This window comes from Cervus elaphus, chromosome 9 (genome assembly GCF_910594005.1).
Source record: "Cervus elaphus chromosome 9, mCerEla1.1, whole genome shotgun sequence".
NCBI classification, from domain to species: Eukaryota; Metazoa; Chordata; class Mammalia; order Artiodactyla; family Cervidae; genus Cervus; species Cervus elaphus.
In genome coordinates, this window is record NC_057823.1 from 40,068,705 (window position 1) to 40,091,898 (window position 23,194).

Here is a 23,194-nt window from a genome sequence, read left to right on the forward strand (position 1 = left end):
ATGACAGAGAAAATCTATAAAGCCAAAGCTGACTTTTAGAAGAGATTAATAAAACTGAAAAGCCTCTAACCAATCTGCGCAAGTGAAAGAGAGAAGATATAAATTACCAATATAAGGTAATTGAAGGATTTTTAAAAGTTTCATCACTACAGTTCATATGGATATTAAAAGGATAATAAAGGGAGATAACAAATAATTTTTGTCCTTAAACTCGACAACTGAAATGGAACAATTCCTTGAAAGCACAAACTCCCAAAGCTCCATCAAGACACATTTAAACCGAAAGAGATAGGATTAGGTATCTCTATTATACCTTTGATTTGTAGTAAGATACTACTTTCCAGGGTGATGTTCAAAGCACTTGTTAGGTACTGACTGAACTCCTCAAAGAACATTCCATTCCCCTTCTTCATATTTCCCATAGTTCTCTGAGTACTCCTTTTGAATGCAGTGATTGGTCAAGTGGCTGGTTTTATCTTGGAAATTATCCACCTAATACAGTTCTGAAGCAGTCTGCAGGACACCCTCTCTACAGAGGTAGATATTAAACTGATGGTCCACCAAGACCCAGCTTCGGATGTCTAACTTGTGATGACCAGGCTCCAGGAACAGATCCAGGAACTCCAGGTATTTCTGGATCGTGTGCACCTGGCCTTGGTTGTCTATGAAATCCAACAGTTTTGTAGCCACTGAGGAGATGAGGATGCCTTCACCTTTGGCTCTGGCTAATGACTTTGTGATCCAAGCGTTGCCCTCTCCCTCCTCTTTCTTTCTGTTATATGAAGTCCGGAAAAATTCTCTGTTGTCTGTGCTTGAACTATGGAGCGGTGGATGGATTCCACTCTGAGCTGGAGCAACTGGGGCCTTGAGGTTGGTTGGATAAATCAGGTAGGACTCAGGGAACCATGTGCAGGACTCAGCCTGTCTGGGCTGGTTTTGATGAGCTTCACTAAAGATGCTTTGCAACACAGTTTGTCAGCCCCTCTGTAGTAATTCACCAACTGGATCAGCCCAGGCTCACGATCCAGTCTCCCAAAGGGCAGCCGGTTCCTTTCTCCCAGCATCAGGTTGAACCTGGGGTTGCCCCGCCGCAGCCGCTTCCAGTGGCCAGTGGCAAGCAGCAGCCGGAACACCTCGTCGGCATAGACGCTGCTGTTCTCATCACACACCACGAAGGTGTACATGGTGAAAGGCCGCGCGCCCGGCACCCTGACCCCTCATCCCAGCAGCCGCCTCAGGGACCAGCCAGCCAGGCGGCGGCTCAGCTAGGGACCAGCCCAGGCGCCTGCCACCTAAACTTTTGAGTCTATATATATTTAAATACATAGCGTTACAACAAAATTAGAGAAATATTTATAGCATACATGAAAAAAGCCATTGATTATATTAAAAAAGTACAAACTGACACAAAATATTAACATCCTATTAGATAACGAGACATGAACTGTCAATTTGAAAGGAAAAAAACAAATCAAGCATGAATATGTGGAAAGATTTAACCTATAACATTAGACAAATTTTTAGACAAATTAGGCATATTTTTACTTCCTAAAGGGGAAATAGATGGGGAGACAGTGGAAACAGTGCCAGACTTTATTTTTTGGGGCTCCAAAATCACTGCAGATGGTGACTGCAGCCATGAAATTAAAAGACGCCTACTCCTTGGAAGGAAAGTTATGACCGACCTAGATAGCATATTAAAAAGCAGAGACATTACTTTGCAAACAAAGGTCCGTCTGGTCAAGGCTATGGTTTTTCCAGTGGTCATGTATGGATGTGAGAGTTGGACTGTGAAGAAAGCTGAGCGCCGAAAAATTGATGCTTTTGAACTGTGGTGTTGGAGAAGACTCTTGAGAGTCCCTTGGACTGCAAGGAGATCCAACCAAGTCCATCCTAAAGGAGATCAGTCCTGAGTATTCATTGGAAGAACTGATGCTGAAGCTGAAACTCCAGTACTTTGGCCACCTCATGTGAAGAGTTGACTCATTGGAAAAGACCCTGATGCTGGGAGGGATTGGGGGCAGGAGGAGAAGGGGATGACAGAGGATGAGATGGCTGGATGGCATCACCGACTCGATGGGCATGAGTTTGAGTAAACTCCGGGAGTTGGTGATGGACAGGGAGGCCTGGCGTGCTGCGATTCATGGGGTCGCAGAGTCGGACATGAATGAGCAACTGAACTGAACTGAAAGTAAAATGAATTAATTTTAATTAATTTTAATGATAATCCTGCAGTTGTGGGAGCAATTCTTCAAACACCAAACTGTAACAGATATTTTAAAAAACACACACAACACAAAACTTTGTATAAATGGTGCCATACTCTAATATAAATTACTAAAATCACTAGTTTTCAGTTTTAACCACTCGCTCTATCCCTCCTTTTAGACTTAGGTCTGTTACTGCCATAATGAAAATTACCCAAAGAAAAACAAAACAAATCTCTTTGGAGACCAAGAAAGAAACAGCTAAGACATCTGAGGGGAAAGTATAATGGAATCTGGCAAATTAAAGAGATAAATCTTAGATAAATACTTAAAGAACTGCTGGCTAAGAGGTCTTAACCTGTCAATCCACAAGCCCTTAAAGGACCTATGGTTAGGCTTCAAGGGATTCACAATCTCCTGAAACTGTGTACAAAACTGTCTTGCTTTTGTATGCACCCTGGGGAAAAAAAATTTTTTTTGGGGGAAAAATTCTTATAGCTTTCATCCAACTCTTAGAGGAGTTCAAAATCCACAAGAGTTTAGAACTACCAATGATCTAGCTAAACCCCTTCATTTTCAGAAACAACATGAAGATTTAAATTGATGTGCATAACCAGTCTCCTAGTGTTTTTGTGTTTAAGAATTATGACTATTTCACCTTTTTACATTTTGGAGTTTTTTTGTTTGTGCATGCCTTCTAACACTTAAAGGTAAAATTTCTGTTACCTGAGTAACAAAGATTTCTCAGGATACAAAGAGTAAAAGACACAGAATTTTTAAAAACCGACAAACTAGGCTTCAATGAAACTTAAAACTTATGTTCTTCAAAAGACACCAATAAGAAAACAAAAAGACAAGTCATGAAATGGGAGAAAATATTTGCAATGCACATATCTTGCGTAAGACTCATAGTCACAATATATAAAGAACTCTTATGGTGGTGATGGTTTAGTTGCTAAGTCGTATCCAACCTTGCGACCCCACTAACTGTAGCTCACCAGGCTCCTCTGTCCATGGTATTTTCCAGGCAAGGATACTGGCGTGGGTTGCCATTTCCTTCTCCAGGATATTTTCTCCACCCAGGGATTAAATCTAGGTCTCCTGCACTGCAGGTGGATTCTTTACCAACTGAAGCCCCCAGGGAAGCCCAAATAACTCTCATAATGCAATAATAAAATGACAAACCAATTTTTTAAATGAGCAAGATATGGACACAAAAGCAAATGTACTAATAGCCAATAGGCAAAACAAACAGAAAGAGATGTTCCGCATCATTAGTTATCAAAATAGAAATTAAATCCACAATGACACAACACTACACATCCATTATAATGGTTACAATTAAAAATACTGAAAACACTAATGTGGGCAGGAATGAGGAATACATGGATCTCTCATACACTGCCAATGGAAATATAAAATGTTATAAGCCACTGCAGAAAACTGTCTGGCAGTTTCTTAAAATTAAATGTATACTACTGCACAAGCCAGTCATTCTGCTTACTACTGTTTACTCAATAGAAACAAAAACCTATCACCACATAAAGACTTGTACAGTAATGTTCACAGAAGCTTTTCACACAATGTCAAGCACTAAGAAGTGAAGTTGCTCAGTCGTGTGCAACTCTTTGCGATTCCATGGACTGCAGCTCCTCCATTCATGGAATTTTCCAGGCAAGAGTACAGGAGTGGGTTGCCATTTCCTTCTCCAGGGGATCTTCCCAACTCGGGGACCGAACCCGGGTCTCCCACATTGCAGGCAGACACTTTACCCTCTGAGCCACCAGGGAAGCCCATGAGATGACCCAAATGTCCATCAACAGATGAATAAACAAACCATGATTTATTCATACAACAGAATATTACTCAGCAATAAAAAGGACACAGGCAAAAATACGAGTGAACCTCAAAATCATTTTGCTGAATGAAAAATTGCCCTGGTGGTCCAGTGGTTAAGACTCCATGCTCCCAAAGGAGAGGACCCAGGTTCAATCCCTGGTCAGAGAACTAGATCCCACATCCTGCAACTAAATTCAAACACAGCAAGTAAGACTCAGCACAGCCAAAGAAAAAAGCCAGTCACAAAGAGTACAGGTTGTATTATTCCATTTATATAAAATGTAACCTAACCTATAGTGACAAAAAGTAAATCAGTGGTTACTAATGTTCAGGAGTGTAAGAAGAGATGGACAGAAGAGAGCAAGAGGAAGGTTTTGAGGGTGATGGGAACCCACTGTATCATGATTTTGGCAGCAGTATCACAAGTGTATACAACTGGAAAATTTCATCAAACTATATGCTTCAAATAGATGCAGTTTATTATATATAAATCATTTTGCAATAAAATTGATAAGGAAAAAAATAAAATGAGATACCACGACATATCCACTAGCATGGCTAAAATTTAAAATAAAAAAATCAGGCATTGATAAGAATACAGGAACAGCTAGAACTCTAATACACTGCTGGTAGGAATATAAAGTGGTACAGCCACTTTGAAAAGACAGTTTGGCAGTTTCGTAAAAAGTAAAACATACACCTACTATGTGACCTAGCCATTTCAACTATTTACCTAAAAGAAATAAAGTCATATTCATAGTAGCCCTATTCATAATAGACGAAATCTCTAGACAGCCCAAATATCCACCAATAGGGGAATGGATAAACAAATTGTGGTCTATCCATACCATAGAAAACTACTTCACCAATTAAACTACATAAAACATTATGGTGAACAAAGGAAGCAAGACACAAATAAGTACATACTATATGATTCCATTTACAGGCATACTTCATTTTTTGCACTTTGCAGATATTGCATTTTTTTACAAACTGAATATTTGTAGCAATCGCGTGTGGAGCAAGGCTCCCAACAGCACTTCCTCACTTTGTATCTCTGTGTCACATTTTGATAATTCTTGCAACATTTCAAACTTTTTCATTATATTTATCAAGGTGACCCACTTTCAATGATTTTTTTTCTTTTTCTTTTTTTTAATCAGTGATTTCTTTTATGTTACTACTATAACTCAATGAAGATTCAGATGACAGCAATTTTTAGCAAGTTTTTTTTTCATTTTCATTATAGTCAATTTATAAATTTTGTGTTATTAATAGTTTCAAGTGTACAGCAAAATGAATCATTTATACATATAGCCACTCTTTAGATTCTTTTTCCATATAGGCTGCTACAGAGTATTGGGTAGAGTTCCCCATTAATTAAATATATACATTGTATGGATGTGAGAGTTGGACCATAAAGAAGGCTGAGTGCCAAAGAAATGATGCTTTTGAACTGTGGTGCTAGAGAAGACTCTTGAGAGTTCCTTGGACAGCAAGGAGATCAAACCAATTAATCCTAAAGGAAGTCAACCCATAATATTGATTGGAAGGACTGATACTGAAGCTGAAGCTCCAATACTCTGGCCACCTGATATAAAGAGCTGACTCACTGGAAAAGACCCTGATGCTGAGAAAGATTGAGGGCAGAAAGAGAAGGGGACAAGAGATGATTGGATGGCATCACCGATTGGTGATGGATCCAATGGACATGAGCTTGAGCAAACTCCAGATGATAGTGAAGGACACGGAAGCCTAGTGTGCTGCAGTCCATGGGGTTGCAAAGAGTCAGACACGACTAAGCAACTGAACAACAACAAAATTATTTTTTTAGACTCTGCAAGCTTAACAGACTACAGTAGAGTGTAAATATAACTTTTATATGCACTGGGGGAAAATAAAAGCATGTGACTCACTTTATTTTGATTTACTGCAATGGTCTGGAACTGAATCACAGTATTTGAGGATGCCTGTGTTTGAAATTCTAGAAAAGACTAATATAATCAATAGTGGGGGAAAAAAACAAAACAGACAAGTAATAAGTAATTGTCTCAGGCCAGAATGGGGGAGGGAGAGAAATGGCTGGTAAAAGTTATAAAGATACCTCTTGAGATAAGTGTTCTGTATCTTGATTAAGGAAGTGGTTACACAGATGCATACTCTGACCAAAATTCAACCACAGACTTCTGATTACTCGTCATGACAATAAAGTGGTTAATAAATCTTTTCTCAAACAGAAACTTAAAAAGCTGACAAATTTCAGCTTGGAAACTAACTGAATATAACAAAATTAAAAATAGTTATTCATGAAAACTACTTAACTTTGGGTAAGAACACCATGAATCTCTGCAATTCATACTAAGAGCTTCTCCCGTATATCCCCCACCCCTAGATCTACCAACCAAGGAAAGGAAGGACATGAATATAAACAATTTCACTTTCACAGCTGGTGGGGACTCACTAGGTAGGAATATTTTTAGTCTATCTTAGTGGCCAACAGCCTGCGGTTGGGTCCTATATGAGGCAAGCAACAAACCAGAGAGTAAATCAAAGATTTATCAGGAAATTCCAAGAAGACAGACAGCCATAAGAGGATTCATAAAGTCTCCAAATATCCCAGACTGATGAAAGGCTGTGTATATGCATGCAAAAACCACAGCAGACCCAAGTTTCCTATATAAACCTGGCAGCAGGATGGTGTATACAGAGTAGAAATTTGAGAGTCCTTGAGGAAAGTAAAAGCTGGGGCAAGCTTTCTCTTCCAATTCAGTCACTCAGTTGTGTCTGACTCTTTGCGACCCCATGGACTGCAGCATGCCAGGCTTCCCTGTTCATTACCAACTCCTGGAGCTTGCTCAAATTCATGTCCATCAAGTCAGTGATGCCATCCAACCATCTCATCCTCTGTTATCTCCTCCTCCCACCTTTAATCTTTCCCAGCATCAGGGTCTTTTCCAATGAGTCATTTCTTCACATGAGGTGGCCAAAGTACTGGAGCTTCAGCTTCAGCATCAGTCCTTCCAATGAATATTCAGGACTGATTTCCTTTAGGATGGCCTGGTTGGATCTCCTTGCAGTCCAAGGGACTCTCAAGAGTCTTCTCTAACACCCCAGTTCAAAAGTACCATTCTTTGGTGGTCAGCTTTCTTCATGGTCCAACTCTCACATCCATACATGACTACTGGAAAAACCATAGCTTTGACTAGACAGACCTTTATCAGCAAAGTAATGTCTCTGCTTTTTAATATGCTGTCTAGGTTAATCATAGCTTTTCTTCTGAGGAACAAACATCTTTTAATTTTATGGCTGTAATTACCATCTGCAGTGATTTTGGAGACCAAAAAAATTAAGTCTCTCACTGTTTCCATTGTTTCCCCATCTATTTGCCATGAAGTGATGGAACCAGATACCATGGTCTTAGTTTTTTGAATCTTGAGTTTAAAGCCAACTTTCTCACTCTCCTCTTTCACTTTCAAAAGGCTCTTTAGTTCTTTGCTTTCTGCCATAAGGGTGGTGTCATCTGCATATCCGAGGTTATTGATATTTCTCCCAGCAATCTTGATTCTAGCTTGTGCTTCATCCAGCCCAGCATTATGCGTGATGTACTCTGCATAAGTTAATTAAGCACAGTAACAATATACAGTCTTTCCCAGTATACATACTCAATATACATAACATACATAACTCAATATACATACATACATAACAATATACATACTCCTTTCCCAATTTGGAACCAGTCTGTTGTTCCATGTCCAATTCTAGCTATTGCTTCTTGACCTGAATACAAATTTCTCCGGAGGCAGGTAAGGTAGTCTGGTATTCTCATCTCTTTAAGGATTTTCCACAATTTGTTGTGATCCACACAGTCAAAGGCTTTGGTGTAGTCAATAAAGCAGAAGTAGATGTTTTTCTGGAACTCTCTTACTTTTTCAATGAGCCAACGGATGTTGGCAATTTGATCTCTGGTTCCTCTGCCTTTTCTAAATCCAACTTGAACATCTGGAAGTTCATAGTCCATTTCCACTACCACCCTAGTTCCAAGCTACCAGCAACTCGCATGTGAACAATATCTTAACTAGGTCCCTTATTTCACCCTTGCCCCACCCCCTGTCTAAGTTTCTCTATACACTGAAGCTTTCACCTTTTACAATTGCAAACACTAAATTATTCCACAATTTAGGAATTCCTTGGCAGTCCAGTAGGGTTGGGACTCCACACTTTCACTGCTGACTGGAGGGTACAATCCCTGGACAGGGAACTAAGGTCCCACAATCCACATGGCAAGGCCAAAACAAACAAAATAAATAATATTCCACTATTTAAAACTTCAATATTTCACTGTTTCATATTTAAGACATTTTTCTCTTAATATGGTCTACATGGTATGCCCTATATTATCTGACCTCCTGCCAGATTTCTCTTGCTCTAACCACTCCCTCAGTTCTTAAGCTACATCCATACTTTTCTGCCACAAAGCCTTCCCACACACTTCTGCATGAAAGATTCCCTCCAACACTCCCCTGTTCACCTAGTTTACTCCTTCTCATCCTTGAGATCTCAGATGAGTTACGATCTCAGAGAAGTCTTCCTTGACCCCCAAACTTGATCAAATCTCTTACCACATATGCTCAACGCATCAGCTTTCCCTCAAAGTAATCACAGCTATAACTATACATTTATGCTTGTGATTTTTAAGGAAATACCTGTCTTTTCCAAAAGATTGTAGGTTTCAGAAAGACAAGGATAGGTCTAGCCCTAGGACTCAGCACATTCTCTGTAAATAATAGATGATCATCAAATACTTATTAAATAAACTACTTATACAAAATTTAGAACAATTTAGTGGTGAAATTATACTTTTCTCCTTTATCCAAACTTTCTAATCTTAAAATTTTTAAATATTAAAAAAAAAAACTAGCTGTGTTTTGTAGTTTTCAGCTTATAAGTCCTGTACATATTTAGTTAGATTTATACCTAAATATTTGAGATGGCTGGATAGCATCACCAATTCAATGGACCTGAGTTTGACTTAACGCCGGGAGTTGGTGATGGACAGGGAGGCCTGGTGTGCTGCAGTCCATGGGGTCGCAAAGAGTCAGACACAACTGAGCAACTGAACTGAACTTCTCTTAGTAATTAATGAAAGTAATCAAAGATTTAAATAAGTGGAACATATATGCTCACTGATTGTAAGACTCAACATAATAATGCTGTCAATTTGTCCCAAATTCATCTTGGTGTGTGTGTTATCAGTCGCTCAGTCATGTCCAAGTCTTTGCAATCCCATGGACTATAGCCCACCAGGCTCCTCTGTCCATGGAATTCTCCAGGCAAGAATACTGGAGTGGGTAGCCATTCCCTTCTCCAGGGGATCTTCCCAACCCAAGGATCGAACCAGGGTCTCCCACGCTACAGGCAGATTCTTCACCATATGAGCCCCAATTCATCTTAGATTTAACATAATTCCTATAAAAATCCCTGCAATATCTTTTTGTAGACTTAGACAAGTTTATTCTAAAATTTACATGGGAAAGTACAGGCCCTATAAAGGCTTAAACAATCCTGACAAAAAAGAATAAAGTGAGAGGAATCACACCACTCCATATTAAGGGTTACTATATGACTACAGTAATCAAAATAGTGTGGTATTGGTAGAATAACAAACATACATCAATGAAGAAGAAAGAACTCAGAAACCATCACAACATACTCAAATCTAATTTAGTAGGGAAAGTCTTTTCAACAAATGGTGTTAAAGCAAGTAGAAATCCATTGGCAAAAAAAAAAAGAAAACCTCAAGCTAGCACTTTATACAAAATCAACTCAAAATGAATCTATTAAAACCACGAGATAATACTATTGAATACACACCCATCAAAATGAATGAAATTTAAAAAGTCACACCACCAAAGTCAGGTAAATATTCAGGGAAACTGGATCCCTCATACAAAGCTGGTGGGAATGTAAAATGGTACAACTCTGAAAAGAGTTCTGCAGTTTCTTAACTATCATATAACCCAATAACTGTACTCTTGGGTATTTATCCCAGAGAAACAAAAACTTATATTCACAAGAAAACCTTGTACACAAATGTTCACAGCAGCTTTATTTGTAATAGCAAATCGAGCAAACAGTTCCAAGTCCTTCAGTAGGTGAGTAGCTAAGCAAACTGTGGTATATATATACTATGGAACATATTCAACAATGAAAAAAAACGAAAAACTTCCCTGGAGGGCCATGGAAGCTAAGACTCCATGCTTCCAATGGGAACTACTAGGTTGGTGCAAAAGTAATTGCAGTTCTGCATTGCTGAATTTGCTGTTTGATATTGGAATACATTTTTAAATAAATGTGGTTATGTAATATATCATTTTAATGCACATTTTTCACTTTAGTTTTTTTGCTAATGACATTATTACTTGCTGTTTATTTTAGACTATTGAAATGATGCTAGACAAAAAGTAAATTTAAGCAATTTTCTTATTCGAGTCCAAAACGAGTCATAAAGCCATGGAGACAACTCACGATGACAACAACAACGCTTTTGGTCCAGGAACTGCTAACAAACATACAGGGCAGTGGTGGTTCAAGAGGTCCTGCAAAGGACACAAGAGCCTTGAGGATAAGGAGCACGGTGACTGGCCCTCGGAAGTTGACAACGACCAGTTAAGAGGATCATCAAAGCTGATCCTCTTACAATTCCACAATAAGCTGCCAAACAATTCAACATTACAAATTGGAAAGGTGAAAAAGCTTGATAAGTGGGTGTCTTGTGAGCTGATCACAAATCAAAAATATCATCATTTTGAAGTGTTGCCTTCTCTTATCCTGTGCAACGACAACGAACCATTTCTCGATCAGATTGTGACGAAAAGTGGATTTTATGCAACGACCAGCTCAGTGGCTGGATCAAGAAGCAGCTCCAAAGCACCTCCCAAAGCCAAACTTGCACCAAAAAGAGGTCACGGTCACTGTCTGGTGGTCTGTTGCCCGTCTAATCCACTACAGCTTTCTGAATCCCAGTGAAACCATTACATCTGAGAAGTATGCTCAGCAAATCGATGAGATGCACCAAAAACTCCAAGGCTTGCAGATGGCATTGGTCAACAGAATAGGCCCAATTCTTCTCCACGACAACACCTCACCGCACTTCCCACAACTAACACTTCAAAAGTTGAACAAATCAGGCTACGAAATTTTGTCATCTACCATATTCATCTGACCTCTCGCCAACCAACTACCACTTCTTCAAGCATCTCGACAACTTTTTGAAGTGAAAATGTTTCCATAACCAGCTTCTGCTGCTAAGTCACTTCAGTCGTGGCCGACTCTGTGCGACCCCATGGATGGCAGACCAGCAGGCTCCCCCGTCCCTGGGATTCTCCAGGCAAGAATACTGGAGTGGGTTGCCATTTCCTTCTCCAATGCGTGAAAGTGAAGTCGCTCAGCGTGTCTGACTCCCAGCGACCCCATGAACTGCAGCCTACCAGGCTCCACCGTCGGTGGGACTTTCCAGGCAAGAGTACTTGAGTGGGGTGCCACTGTCTTCTCCACCATAACCAGCAGGCGGCAGAAAATGCTTTCCAAGAGTTCATCAAATCCCAAAGCAGGGATTTTTATGCTACAGGAATAAACGAACTTATTTGTCATTGGTAAAAATGTGTTGACTGTAATGGTTTCTATTTTGATTAATAAAGATGTGTTTGAGCCTAGTTATAGTGACATAAAATTCACGATCTAAAACTGCACCTATTTTATAAAAATGTATTTATTTTTAATTGAAGGATAATTGTTTTACAGTATTGTGTTAGTTTCTGTCAAACATCAACATGAATCAGTCATAGGTACATACATCCCCTCCCTCTTGGACCTCCCTCCCACCTCCCTTCCCATCCCACCCCTCTAGGTTGTTACAGAGCACCAGTTTGAGTTCTCTGAGTTATACAGCAAATTCCCACTGGCTACCATATCTATTTTACACATGATAATGTATGTTTCCATGTTACTCTCTCCATATAACCCATCCTCTCCTTCCTTCCCCCACCACTCCATGTCCATAAGTCTATCCTCTAAGTCTGTGTCTCCACTGCTGGAGACACAGTAGAGACTTCTCTCCACTCCTGCAAATAATTTTATCAGTACCATCTTTCTAGATTCTATTTATATGTATTAGTATACGATATCTGTTTTCCTCTTTCTGACTTACCTCACTCTGTATAATACACTCTAGGTTCATCCACCTCATTAGAACTGACTCAAATGTGTTCCTTTTTATCACTGAGTAATATTCCATTGTATATATGTACCACAGCTGCTTTATCCATTCATCTATCAATGGACATCTAGGTTGCCTCCATGTCCTAGCTATTGCAGGCAATGAACATTGGGGTACATGTTTTTCAACTTTGGTTTCCTTGGGGTACTATGCCTAGTACTGGGATTACTGAGTCATATGGTGGTTTTATTCCTAGTTTTTTAAGGAATCTCCATACTGTCTTCCATTGTGTCTGTATCAACTTACATTCCCACCAACAGTGCAACAGAGTTCCCTTTTCTCCACACCCTCTCCAGAATTTATTGTTTGTAGATTTTTTGATGATAGCCATTCTGACCAGTGTGAAGTGATATCTCACTGTAGTTTTGACTTGCATCTCTCTAATAACAAGTGATATAGAGCATCTTTTCCAGTTTATTAGCCATCTGTATGTCTTTGGGGAGAGAAGGAAATGGCAACCCACTCCAGCATTCTTGCCTAGAGAATCCCGTGGACAGAGGAGCCTGGTGGGCTGCTGTCCATAGCGTTGACCAGAGTCGGACATGACTGAAGCAACTTCGCATGCATGCATGCTTGGAGAAGGAAATGGCAACCCACTCCAGTATTCTTGCCTGGAGAATCTCAGGGACAGAGGAGCCTGGTGGGCTACCGTGTATGGGGTCGCACAGAGTCGGACACAACTGAAGTGACTTAGCAGCAGCAGCATGTCTTTGGAGAAAAGTCTGTTTAGGTCTTTTTCCCACTTTTTGATTGGGCTGTGAAACCACAATTACTTTTTCACCACCTTAATAGATCCTACATGCTGCAACTAAGAGTTCACATGTCACAATAAAGACTGAAGATCCCACATGCCACAACTAAGACCCAGCACAGCCAAAAAGGCAAACAAGTTAAAAAGAAAGAAAAAGAATGAACTACAGATATATGCAACAACTTGGATGACCCTTAAGGGAACTGTGTTGAGCAAAAAAAGTCCATCCTAAAAGACTGAAGGCAAAAGGAGAAGGGGGTAGCAGAGGATGAGATGATTAGATAGCATCATTGACTCAATGGACATAAATTTGAGCAAACTCCAGGAGATAGTGAAGGACAAGGAAGCTTGGCATACTGCAGTTCATGGGGTCACAGTCAGACATGACTTACTGACTGAACAACAACAAAAATGTTATACAGGGCTTCCCTGGTGGTCCAGGAGTTAAGAATCCACCTTGCAATGTGAGGGACACCAGTTTGATTCTTGGTCCAAGAAGATCCCACATGCTACAGAGCAACTGTGCGCCACAACTACTGAGCCAGCACTCTAGAACCCACATGCTGCAACTACTGAAGCCTGAGCACCTAGAGCCTGTGCTCCAGAACAAAAGAAGCCGCCTCAGTGAGAAGTCCACACATGACAATGAAGAGTAGCCCCTGCTCACCACAACTAGAGAAAGCCTGCATGCAGCAACAAAGACCCTATCACAGCCAAAAAATGAAATAAATAAATATATAAATCTTTTATGTTCTATATTATTCCATTTATAAAAATGCATGAAATGACAAAATTTTAGAAAACAAGTGTATTGTTGTCAAGGGTTAGGGACAGGAGAGGGGATATGCAGGAAGGACATGGGTTTGGTTAGAAAAGGGGTTCCTGTGGTGTTGGAAATGTTTAGCTTCTCGATTGTGGTGGATAATACAGGAACCTACACACAAATGATAAAATTATAGTAGTTAACACACATACACAGAAACACATAAATAAATATAAGTAAAATGGGGGAAATCTATCAGTGGGTTACACCAATGTCAGTATCAAGGTTGCATTATTAAAGGATAATTTGGAATTCCAGTTCAAGATGATGATGTAGCAGAATCTTGAACTCACTTCCTCCCACAGACACCAAATCTACAACTACATAGAGAACAATTTCCTGCAGGGAAGAAAAAAATTATACATACACACACACACACACACACACACACACACATAACCTCATAGCTAAGCAACTCCTACACATCAGACAAACAAGAGAAAATTTACTTCAAAGTAAATCCCACACCTTCATGTAGTGACCCACAATCAGGAAGAAACTCAAAATCCCAATCTTCTCCCTGAGGAGTGAAGGGTTTGAACCCTGTATCTGGCAGTCCAACTTTTAAGACACACCTGAGAGATGACCCCCAATACATCTAACTTTGAAACCTGACAGCGCTTGCATTCATCAAATCCACAAGGCTACAGTAAACTGAGAAATAGTTCTCAAAGGGCTCACACACACAGAAAACCACCAAGAGCCCAGCACAGAAGCCAACTGAAAAACACCCAAACTTTCTGTGAAAAAGGTTTATTTGCTTATCATAAAAAACTGGCCTGACGAGCAGGCATCTAACTTAACACACATCTAAACACCTGCTGAAATATTATCCAGAGACAAAGACTGGTGGGTGACATCTTTGCACTCTTCCTCTGATTTGCTCCAGCTTGTCAGTATCTTGCAGAAGAGAGCTTGTACCCTCATCTGTTGCCTTGATTTTTGCAGTTGCCACCAGAAGACACTTCTAGATTGCCAAATTCTAGTGGTCAACAAGGCTTACACTGAGAATTCCACAGGACTCTGTCTATCTGCAAGTTTTTTTAACATTTATTTGGCTATATCAGTTCTTAGTTATGGCACATGGGATCTTCATTGCAGCATATAGGATCTTTCGTTGTGGCGTGCAGGCTCTTCGTTGAGACGCATGGACTTCTCTCTAGTTGTAGCGCGGGCTTCTCTTGTTTTAACACAGAGGCTCAGTAGTTGTGGTACACAGGCTTAGTTGTCCTGCAGAATGTGAGATCTTGGTTCCCAGACCAAGGATCAAATCCATGTCCCCTACATTGGAAGGCAGATTCTTAACCACTGGACCACCAGGGAAGTCCCTATCTGCATAATTTAAAGGCAGCTGCCTAAGAGTCTGGCTTCCAATCAGCCTTTATCTAGGAGCAGAGTTCTTCCACTCTGGGATACTGACAGGTCTTGGCACATCTTAAACTACTGGGGGCCACTGAAAATAAAGTAGGCTGCTTGGACATTTACAAAGGTTTGAGAGACAACCAAGAGCTAAGGCAAAGTTGAATGGTAAGATTCATCCCCTACACAGAGTCACTCTTTCAAAACTAAAGAGTGGCTATTTCATCTAATGCATAACCAACTAATGCGTATCTAACCAACACATAGTCAAGGAATATGAAAAAACAGACAAATATGTTTCAGGTGAAAGAACAAGGTAACACCTCAAAAAAAGACCTTAATGAAACAGAGATAAGTGATTTAACCTGATAAAAGTACAAAAGAATGGTTATAAAGATATTCACCAAGCTCAAGAGAAAAATGGAGGGACAAAGTGAGAATCTCAAAACAGAGGCAGAAAATAAAAGGAAGCACCAAATAGAAGTCACAGAGCTGAAGAATACAATGACTGAAATGGAAAAAATAAGGTGAAGGTTCAACAGCAGACCAGATGAAGCAGGAAAAAAAAGGGTCACTGCACTTAACAACAGGGCGCTGGAACTCACCCAATCACAGCAGCAAACAGAAAAAAAAAAGAGTGAAGACAGCCTAGAAAACAAATGTCATTGTTCAGTCGTCAAGTTGTGTTCAACTCTTTGAGAACCTATGGACTGCAGCATACCAGGCTCTCCTGTCCTTTACTATCTTCCAGAGTTTGCTCAAACTTATGTCCATTGAGTCGATGATGCCACCCAACCATCTCATCCTCTTTCACCCTCTTCTCCTGCCCTCAATCTTTCCCAGAATCAGTCTTTTCCAATGAGTAGGCTCTTTGCATCAGGTAGCAAAAATACTGGAGCTTCAATTTCACCATCAGTCCTTCCAATGAATAATCAGGATTAATTTCCTTTAGGATTGACTGGTTTGATATCCTTGCTGTGGATATCAAGAGTCTTCTCCAAGAGTCTTCTCCAGCACCACAATTCAAAAGCATCAGTTCTACAGATGCAAAGTGATGTCTCTGCTTTTTAATACACTGTCTAGATCTGTCACAGCTTTTCTTCTAAGGAGCAAACGTCTTTTAATTTTGTGGCTGCAGTCACTGTCTGTAGTGTTTTGGGAGGCCAAGAAAATAAAATCTGTCACTGTTTCCACTTTTTCCCCATCTAATTGCCATGAAGTGATGGGACCAGATACCATGGTCTTAGTTTTTTGAATTGCTGAGTTTTAAGCCAGCTTTTCACTCTCCTCTTTCACTCTCATCAAAAGGCTCTTTAGTTCCTCTTCACTTTCTGCCATTAGAGTAGTATTATCTGCGTATCTGAAGTTGTTGATATTTCTCCCAGCAATCTTGATTCCAGCTTGTGATTCATCCAGCCCAACATTTCTCATGGTGTACGCTGCACAGAAGTTAAATAAAGAGGGTGACAATATACAGTCTTGATGTACTTACTATTTTCTAAATTTTGAACCAGTCTGTTATTCTATGTACAGTTCTAACTGGAGCTTCTTGACCCACTTACAGGTTTCACATACCTTCACATACAGGAAGGTAGTCTGATATTCACATCTCTTTAAGAATTTTCCACAGTTTGTTGCGATCCACATAGTTAAAGGCTTTAGCATAGTCAATGAAGCAGAAGTAGATGTTTTTCTGCAATTCCCTTGCTTTCTCTATGATCCAGCTGGTACCCATGGAAGTTCTCAGCTCCTGTACTGTTAAAGCCTAGCTTGAAGAATTTTGAGCATTACCTTGCTAGCATGTGAAATAAGCACAACTGTACAGTAGTTTGAACATACTTTAGCACTGCTCTCTTTGGGATTGGAATGAAAACTTTTCCAGGACTGTGACCATTGCTGAGTTTTCCAAATTTGCTGGCATAAGGAGTGTAGCATTCTAACAGCATCACCTTTTAGGATCTGAAATAGCTGAGCTGGAATTCCATCACCTCCACTAGCTCAGACAATCGGAGAAGGCACTGGCAACCCACTCCAGTACTCTTGCCTGGAAAATCCCATGGACGAAGGAGCCTGGTAGGCTGCAGTCCATGGGGTCACTGGGAGTCGGACATGACTGAGCAACTTCACTTTCACTTTTCACTTTCACACACTGGAGAAGGAAATGGCAACCCACTCCAGTATTCTTGCCTGAAGAATCCCAGGGATGGGGGAGCCTGGTGGTCTGACGTCTGTGGGGTCGCACAGAGTCGGACATGACTGAAGTGATTTAGCAGCAGCAGCAGCTCAGACAATACCAAGATGGCAATACTTCTCAAATTGACATACACTGTCAGTGCAATCCCTAATAAAATCCTAGTTGACTTTTTTGGTGAAAACTCACAAGTTGATCCTAAAATTGACGTGGAAATTCAAAATAATAATTGAAACAATCAAAACTATCCTGGGGAAAAAAAGTTGATGGACTAACACATCCTGATTTCAAAATCTAGTACAAAGCTACAGTAATCAAGACAGTGTGGCACTGGAGCTAAGAATGAATGCACAAATCAATGGAACAGAATTGGAAATATACAGTCATATTTACAGTCAATTTATTTTCAACAAGAGTGCCAAGACCATTCAATAGGGAAAAGAATCATCTTTCTAATATATGGTGTTGGAAAAACTGTACAGCCAGATGCAAAAGAATGAAACCTGATCCCTACCCTCACACCATACAAAAATTAACTCAAAACAGATCAAATACTTAAATGTAGAAGCAGAATTATAAAACTCATAGAAGAAAACGGACAAATTTTTACAAGCTTGAATTTGATAATGGCTTCTTATATATGACATCAAAAGCACAAGCAACAAAAGAAAAATTAGATAAACTGGACATCAAAAATAAAGAAATTCTGTGCTTCAAAGACACTATCAAGAAAGCAAAGGGACAGTCCACAGAACTGGAGACATTTCTTAAAAATCACATATGTGTTAAGGAATTGTACTTAGAATATATATACATATATATTCTTATAACTCAAAAATAAAACAGCAAATAACCCAATAAAAATTAGTCACAGACTCTAAGTACACATTTCTTTAATGATTATTTATAGATAGCAAATAAATGGGTGAAAAGATGCTCAATATGATTAGCCACTAGGGAAATGAAAATCAAAGTCACAATGAGATACCACTTTACACCCAGCAGAATGGGTGTATAATCAAAAAGATAAACAGTAACAAGTGTAGGCCAGAATGTGGAGAAACTGAACCCACATATACCACTGATAGATATGTAAAACAGAGAAGAGTCTCTGGAAAACAGTCTAGCAGCCCCTCAAAATGTTGAAATTAGAGTTACCACGCAACTCAACAATTCCACTCCTACGTAAACACCCGAAAGAAATTACAATTTATGTCCACACAAAAACCTGTACATAAATATTCACAAAGCAGCATTACTCATGAGAGTCCCAAAATGCAAACAACCCAAATGTCCATCAACATATGAAGGAATAAATAAAATGTATATCAGATCCATACAATAGAAAATTATCCAGCAATAAAAAGAAATGAAGCACTGATACATGCAACAACACAGATGAAGTGTGAAAACATTATAAGTAAAACGAAGCCAGAAAGACCACATACTGTATGATTCCATTTACATGAAATACCCATAGTGGTAAATCTAAATACACAGACAGTAGATCAGTGATTGCTTACAGCTCAGGGGGATTGGTACTGATGAATTAGGGATATGGAATTTCTCTTTGGGGTGAAGAAATGTTCTAAAATTGATTGTTGTGATGGTTATTACAACTTTGTGAAAATACTAAAAGCCACTGAATTGTACATTTTAATGGGTAAATTTTATGGTATATGAATTATATCTCAATAAAGCTGTTTAAAAAAATTAAGCTACCGTGACCAAGACAGAACACTAGTTACCTTTGGAGTTAGTTACCTTTGGAGGGTACTAACTGGAAAGGGGCACAGGGGATCCTTTTGAGGTGTTAGAAATGTTTTATATCTTGATTTGGGTGGCAGTTACATGGATGTACATATTAAGCTATACAATTACGACTGGTTCATTTCACTATATGCAAACACTATTTTTTTAATAATAAGTATTTGTGAGTGAATGACTATTTTATTTAATCCTTATAAAAACCTAAGAAGTATATATAATTATTATGAGGAAACATAGGTTCAAAACACTAACCTGCCCAAAGTCACAAGGCAGGGACTTGCACTTCTATCTCTCGACTCTAAATCCTGACTCCAATACTCCATGACTTAATCTTTGGATTTCTGATGTAAGGTATGACACATAAATATTAGATGAATTGGTGGCACTAGTGGTAAAGAACCCGCCTGCCAGTGCAGGAGATGTAAGAGACACAGGTTCGATCCCTGGGTCAGGAAGATCCCCTGGAGGAGGAAATAGCAACCCACTCCAGTATTCTTGCCTGGAGAATCCCATGGACAGAGGACCCTGGTAAGTTCCAGTCCATGGGATTGCAAAGAGTCAGACACAACTGAAGTGACTTAGCATACTTTATGCTATATATTTAAATTATAAAATATAATTCAATAAAATGCTTAAATTATATATATTTAACTTATTGAATGCTATAGGCACAATATTGAATGCTAAAGGGCACAAAAGGCTAAATTACAGGTCAAAGGAAACAAGTGCTATATGGAGAATAATAAGACTTGAGGTGATCCTTGAATCTAAGAGAACAGCTTGAACAGGACTTGGAAATAGGGATAAGTATGGGGTCAGACAGGAGGAATCATAGTGCCCTAGGAAAACATCTTGCACAGAACAGTTTTCATCTTTTAAAGTGTTTCCTGTACATTTAATTATTGAAACCAATATGTTCAAATCTGGTAGCAATGGTGCTACACCACCAAATACATCTAATTTCTTAAAGATATGTAACAAAATAAAAACTGTTCTCCTTAGCACAGAACCATCTATAGGCTCAAAGTGGGTTTTCAAAGAATCATAGTAGATAAGGGATCAATAAGCATTAGGTTAGAGGCACCCCACAGACAGATTCCAAAATTCCAGTGCTTCATGACATTTAGCCACACTATTTCCATGGAAATTCTAAGAGTAAAAAAGGTCATGTGCATGTGTGCTAAGTTGCTTCAGTTGTGTCCAACTCTTTACAACCCCATGGACTGTAACCTGCCAGACTCTTCTGTCCGTGGGATTCTCCAGGCAAGAATACTGGAATGGGTTGCCGTTTCCTCCTCTAAGGGGTCTTCCCAACCCAGGGATTGAACCCATGTCTCCTGCAGCTCCTGAATTGCAGACGGATTCTTTACTGCTGAGCCACCAGGGAAGTCCCTAAAGAAGTCACTGTTCAGCCAATTTAAACAAGCAATCTAACATAATTCAACTCCTAAAGTTGCCATCTTTCAAAATGAAGAAAAAAAAAAATCACTAAAATAATGGCTTATCTTCAATTACTTGAATAGAGGCTATAGAAGGAATTACCACTAAGTGTCTGCAAAGAAGGAATAGAGTCTAGATACCAACACTCTCTTCTCAATCATAACAGAAACAAAACGTCTCTTAAAGAATGCACAGGCAGGAAAGACGACCCAAAAATGAGACTTGTTATATTATAGTTGTTAGTGTCCTTGAAAATCTCCAATTTGTAAGATATTATTTGTCATTTTTGTTCAACACATCCATCAATTTGATCTATGTGAAGATCAATCACTGACAAGAAAATTTAAAATCTTGACATTCTACCTACCAAACCTGTCAAAATTGCTCTGAAAGCTTGGAGGCATAGGGACCTTAACAGTCCTCTCTGATTGAATGACTTACTTCTAAATAAGTTACCATTCAAGAAATCTGGTACCAAGCTCTTCATCAACTGATCACATGAGCTTTACTGTTTCTCCAATTTAAAAAAAAGTAAATGCACAACTACACACACACACACACACACACACCCCGATGCTCTACATGCCTACACACACACACACACACACACACCCTGATGCTCTATTTCCCAGTTTATACTCAGCCTCAGTTTAAGACAAGTGTGTAAAAACAGAATCCAAACACAGTGAATAATGGTTATTTACTGGGTCCTTGGACACTATTTTAGGCACCTCAAAAGCATTATAGAGGTTATTCCTCCCAAAAACTCTACGTGGTAGGTTTCATTATTTTAGGACACTTTTATCATGATTTTACACGTTAGGAAACTAAAAATCAAACATCTGGTAATTTCTTAAATTCAAAATGGGAATGCTGATAATTGAAGCACAATGTATCTGATTTTAAAAAGGCATTTTTTGATTCAACTAAAAGGCACTGCCTCTGACAAGAAAAAATAAAGACAGTAGACTTTCACTTATTCATACTCAGTGACTATATACAAGAACACTGGAGTCAGGCTGGCTGGATTCAAAACCAACTCAGCCGCTTACACCATGTGTGTCTTTGATCCTCAGTTATCTAATACATAAGTTAAAGAGGGTAAGAGTACCTATAGCATAAGACTGTAGTGAACGTTCAACAAATGTGTATCTGTAAAAGGCCTGAAACACAGCCTATCATCGTACAGAACGGAAACATACTACTACTGTGGCAGGGGGAAGTGGTAAACAACGATAAGGATTCCCAAGGAAAATCTTAATTTCTGGGCAAAATAACTTAGACCACTAACCAAGAGAAAACAGTAGACTGGAGGAGATAGGGAGCGTTGAGGAGAAAGGGGGTGGGGGACCCAGTCGACCTGACTCCGGAGAGAGGTCCCGGCTGTGAGGCCCCACGGAAGGAGGCGGCAAAGACGGAGCCCCCTCCCTGGGTGCTCAGCGTGAGGAAGACGCCTTCGAGGGGTAAGCGGGGACCGTAGCCGGTCCCCGGAGACCCAGAAGGGCCGAAAGGGACCCTGGTAGAATGAAGGCCGCACCCTCGGTTTGAGGGGAGCGGGCCCGGCAGTCGAGGGAGGAAGACCATCCGGGGTCCCCAGCGGCCCAACCGGCGTCCCGAGGGCCCTCCCCGGCGTCCAGAAGCGCCCAGTATCCTGAGGGGCCATCCTCGGGGTCCTAACGGGCCTACCCTGGCGTCCCGAAGGGCCGTCCTGTCAGGAGGCGCCCACCTCAGCGTCCGAAGCGACCCGCCTCAGCATCAAGAGAGTCCCAACCACAAGTCACAGGCTCCGCCCCGGAGAAAAGTGGGCCGCGCCCCCACTGAGGGAGAAAAGGAGGCGGGAAGAAGGCGGATGGAGGTGTGCCGAAGCGACTGGTACTCACTGACCGTCCGCGCCGCGCGGATGAGCCCCTCCTCTCAGGTCCTGTGGGTCGCGAGCTCCGGCAGCACGTCAGGAATCTGAGGCGGGCGAGTGCGCGCGAACCTGAAACACCGCGGGGTTGCAACGCGCTCTCGGGGCGGGCGCATGCGCGGGCGACCAAGGACGAACCAACCCGCACTGAGGGGGGAGGCAGCCACCAGGACATACCAACTGTGTGAGGTGGGGGGGTCGCCATCAACCTGAGGCAGATTTCATCTCCAAGAGCCGACTGGGCACCTCCCAGTGGTCTCGCAGTTTATTCGTTTGCTTTATCATTTGGTAGTACTTTGAGAGAAACCAAAGAGTAGTAGTAACAGAGTCCGCGAAACCCTACCGTGAAACCTTGAAAGTCTTCTCTGCCACATCAAGCCTCGTCTGGCCCTGTTTTTGCATGTAACTTAAGTTATACTGAAATTATCTGTTCATAAGATAATGAAAATAATCTCTGGATGGTAAATGTTATTAAAGTCTGACCATTTCAGGAGAAGAAGGGACTCTGGAAAGTGAAAACTCTTAGAGATGCAAGGTAGAAGCATAAAATAAGAACAGCCACTTGTGGTGAAATTTAAAATCTGCATTTTTATGACCCAGAAATTTCATGTCTACAAGTGTGCAGAA

At 40.4% G+C, this 23,194-nt stretch overlaps 1 protein-coding gene and 1 pseudogene across 8 annotated transcripts in view; one reads left to right on the top strand and one right to left on the bottom strand.

Moving 5' to 3' along the window:
- Positions 1-22,677, bottom strand: part of UIMC1 (ubiquitin interaction motif containing 1) — a 121,750-nt gene extending 99,073 nt beyond the window's left edge. For 2 of the 8 annotated variants that reach the window (XM_043912349.1, XM_043912350.1), the window contains exon 1: positions 314-1,244. In XM_043912349.1, coding sequence (XP_043768284.1) covers positions 314-422 — 109 coding nt within the window. In that variant the 5' untranslated portion in view covers positions 423-1,244. Of the gene's footprint in view, positions 1-313; positions 1,245-22,344; positions 22,505-22,538 lie in introns of those variants that run through there. The other 6 variants (XM_043912352.1, XM_043912354.1, XM_043912351.1 and 3 more) reach the window with 6 other exon arrangements.
- On the top strand, positions 10,494-11,326 carry LOC122700743 (annotated as a pseudogene).
- Positions 22,678-23,194: the final 517 nt, after the last annotated feature.